At 39.8% G+C, this 2,500-nt stretch overlaps 1 protein-coding gene and 1 long non-coding RNA gene across 9 annotated transcripts in view; both read left to right on the top strand.

Annotated features, from left to right (window-relative positions):
* Positions 1–2,500, top strand: part of LOC143289228 (uncharacterized) — a 62,788-nt gene that overhangs the window by 29,920 nt on the left and 30,368 nt on the right. The gene's annotated exons all lie outside the window — the stretch shown is intronic.
* Positions 1–2,500, top strand: part of LOC143289226 (uncharacterized) — a 32,853-nt gene that overhangs the window by 25,164 nt on the left and 5,189 nt on the right. For 4 of the 8 annotated variants that reach the window (XM_076598188.1, XM_076598189.1, XM_076598190.1 and 1 more), the window contains one exon: positions 184–258. The exons of the other annotated variants lie outside the window; for them this stretch is intronic. In XM_076598188.1, coding sequence (XP_076454303.1) covers positions 184–258 — 75 coding nt within the window. The remainder of the gene's footprint in view (positions 1–183; positions 259–2,500) is intronic. 8 annotated transcript variants of the gene reach the window in all.

Below are 2,500 nucleotides of genomic sequence, written 5' to 3'. Positions count from 1 at the left end.
TTCACAAGCAATAAGATTCGTCTCATTAGAAAGAAATCGATGAGACTACACGATAACCAAGAAATAAATGAATAAATGCGAAGATGTTATTGCTAACACTCGGTGTGGTAATCAACGACCAGATGAAGTAAATACGTCAGGAAGATATTACAGGTAACACGGGGCTCTTTAAATCTGTTTCAGAACCCTGTATTTATATCGAGGAGTGGAAATCGACGGTTTGCAGCAGTAACAAGACAGTTCGCAGCCACGAAAACAGTACTCTTCCTTTTCTTTATTTTTTTCTTCACTTTACCAGTTCCTCACCGTACAACTTAACTGTCATGATATTACGATGCAGTATTACCCGGGGGCGTGCCCATGTAATGTGTTTCAGTCAAACTGTGAAACTGTCATAATCAGATCAGAAGTTAATTAACAACTGTCTATGTTTAATGCTTAACTGAACACCAAGTCTGTCATAAAATTTTGTCACAACAACGATAGAATCTCCGCCATGTCTGCAACGCTATCAGCAAGATTAAAACCACACTGTCTCTAATATCTAATGTCTTTCCCCTTCCGAAACAGATCATTGCACAGGAAAAACATATCAATCTGCAAATAAATTCGGAATACATCCATAGCCATTCACATTCTCGTTTGAGGGGATAAAAATAATATACCTCACCAGCATTTTCAAACGTTATACACGAAAAGGAAACAGTCAAAATGTAGACTCTTAACCCACTTCACAAAGTCCAGAGAAACACCAAAACACAGAGAACATTTAGAACACAATACAGATGATCGCCTCAGGAGCACGTACCCTACAAGCATACATACTTTTTGTTCTTTCAAATTACATGACTCTTTTTGTTTGTATAGTACGTGTAAAATATGAATGTATGTAAAGTTTCCATGCCCACAGGGGGCACAAGAAATAAACTTTTTGCCTCGCCTTGCCTTGCCTCAGGAGCAGGAAACAGGAGAAGACAAAAAGTAGAGGGGAGAAAGGCCCGACAGAGGGTCGGGTATGTAGCGAGGGTTGGGGGTGGTGGTGGTGGAAGTGGTGGTGCGCAGATCTTCCACAATGCTGAGATAGTAGTACAAGTCCCTTGCGAAACGATGCTGGTATCAGCTATCCCCCACCCCTCTCTTTACACACACACACGCGCGCGCGCGCATATATATATATATATATATATATATATATATATATATATATATATATATATATATATATCGAAACAGACCTGCAGTGTTGTATCATACGGCATATCACTTTTTTTTCTTCTTTTTTTTAAACATTTTCTTCCCCTATTTCATTGAGGCAAAAAGACTGCTTGGTTGCTGTGCTATCGTACAGAAAAACAAACAAACAAAAAACAAAATAAAAAAACCCACACTTTTCCTTGGCCATTTCTCCTTCACCTCTAAACCTGAGACACCGACACTGATAATGTTTTATTGTCTATTTAGGATTAAAGCCTTCCAGACAGGGCGAAATGACAGAATTCACTGACAATGATTTATTGCGCTAACATGTAAACTCTGAGAGAGAGAGAGAGAGAGAGAGAGAGAGAGAGAGAGAGAGTGTGCAAGAAGTGGCCAACTTTCAGCCAGCGAGAGCATCGAATGCACATGCAAAACCAGCCTTCCGGTGCACTTTATTCCACAGGGATTCACCGAGCGTGGAAAGCATGCAGTTACGCGTGACTGCACGTCTCTGCTCTGACACAGAATCATGCACTGCTATTTTCTGACAGACCAACTTCTTTCACTTGCTCTGAAATACATGACACCCTGCATCTATCAATTCAACTAATGTCGGAAGCTACGCACGATTTGATAATAAATATCATGAGTCATTTAAATTATCGTTTATATATATATATATATATATATATATATATATATATATATATATATATATATATATATATATATATAATCCGCTTGCCTTGTGTGCTTATGTAATTACTGCATAATTGGAATGACATGAAAACAGTGTATGCTATGAGAAGGAATCCCACAAGAGGGGTATGATCTTGTCATTAATGCTTTGTTTTTAACATTACCGGGGATAATTGTGTGGACTTACAAACACACACACACACACACACACACACACACACACACACACACACACGTGGACTAGCGGTCCAATTGTAACGAGTCCGTATAGAAAGCGAGAGAATCTGACGGCACGGAGTCGATTCCCACACCAGCTGCCATCCAGTGGAAGTTCTGGTGGTGGTCTGGACGCTACTAGTCATTCGGGTGAGACGATAAATCGAGGTTCCGTATGCAGCATGCACTTAGCGCATTGTAAAATAACCTACGACAATACAATGGTTGTCCGCTTTGATAGTAAAATGAATACTCTTGCAAGAAAACTTTATGGGTGATGCTGCTTTGTGACCACACGCTCTCTTCGGGTACAGCAGCCCGAGTTCACACAGAGAAATGTCTTGTGACAAAATAGTAATACTATACAATACAATACAGCACACGCACA

This window comes from Babylonia areolata, chromosome 13 (genome assembly GCF_041734735.1).
Source record: "Babylonia areolata isolate BAREFJ2019XMU chromosome 13, ASM4173473v1, whole genome shotgun sequence".
Lineage (NCBI taxonomy): Eukaryota > Metazoa > Mollusca > Gastropoda > Neogastropoda > Buccinidae > Babylonia > Babylonia areolata.
Note: the sequence above shows the minus strand (reverse complement) of the source record. Positions and strands in the feature narration are given on the sequence as shown.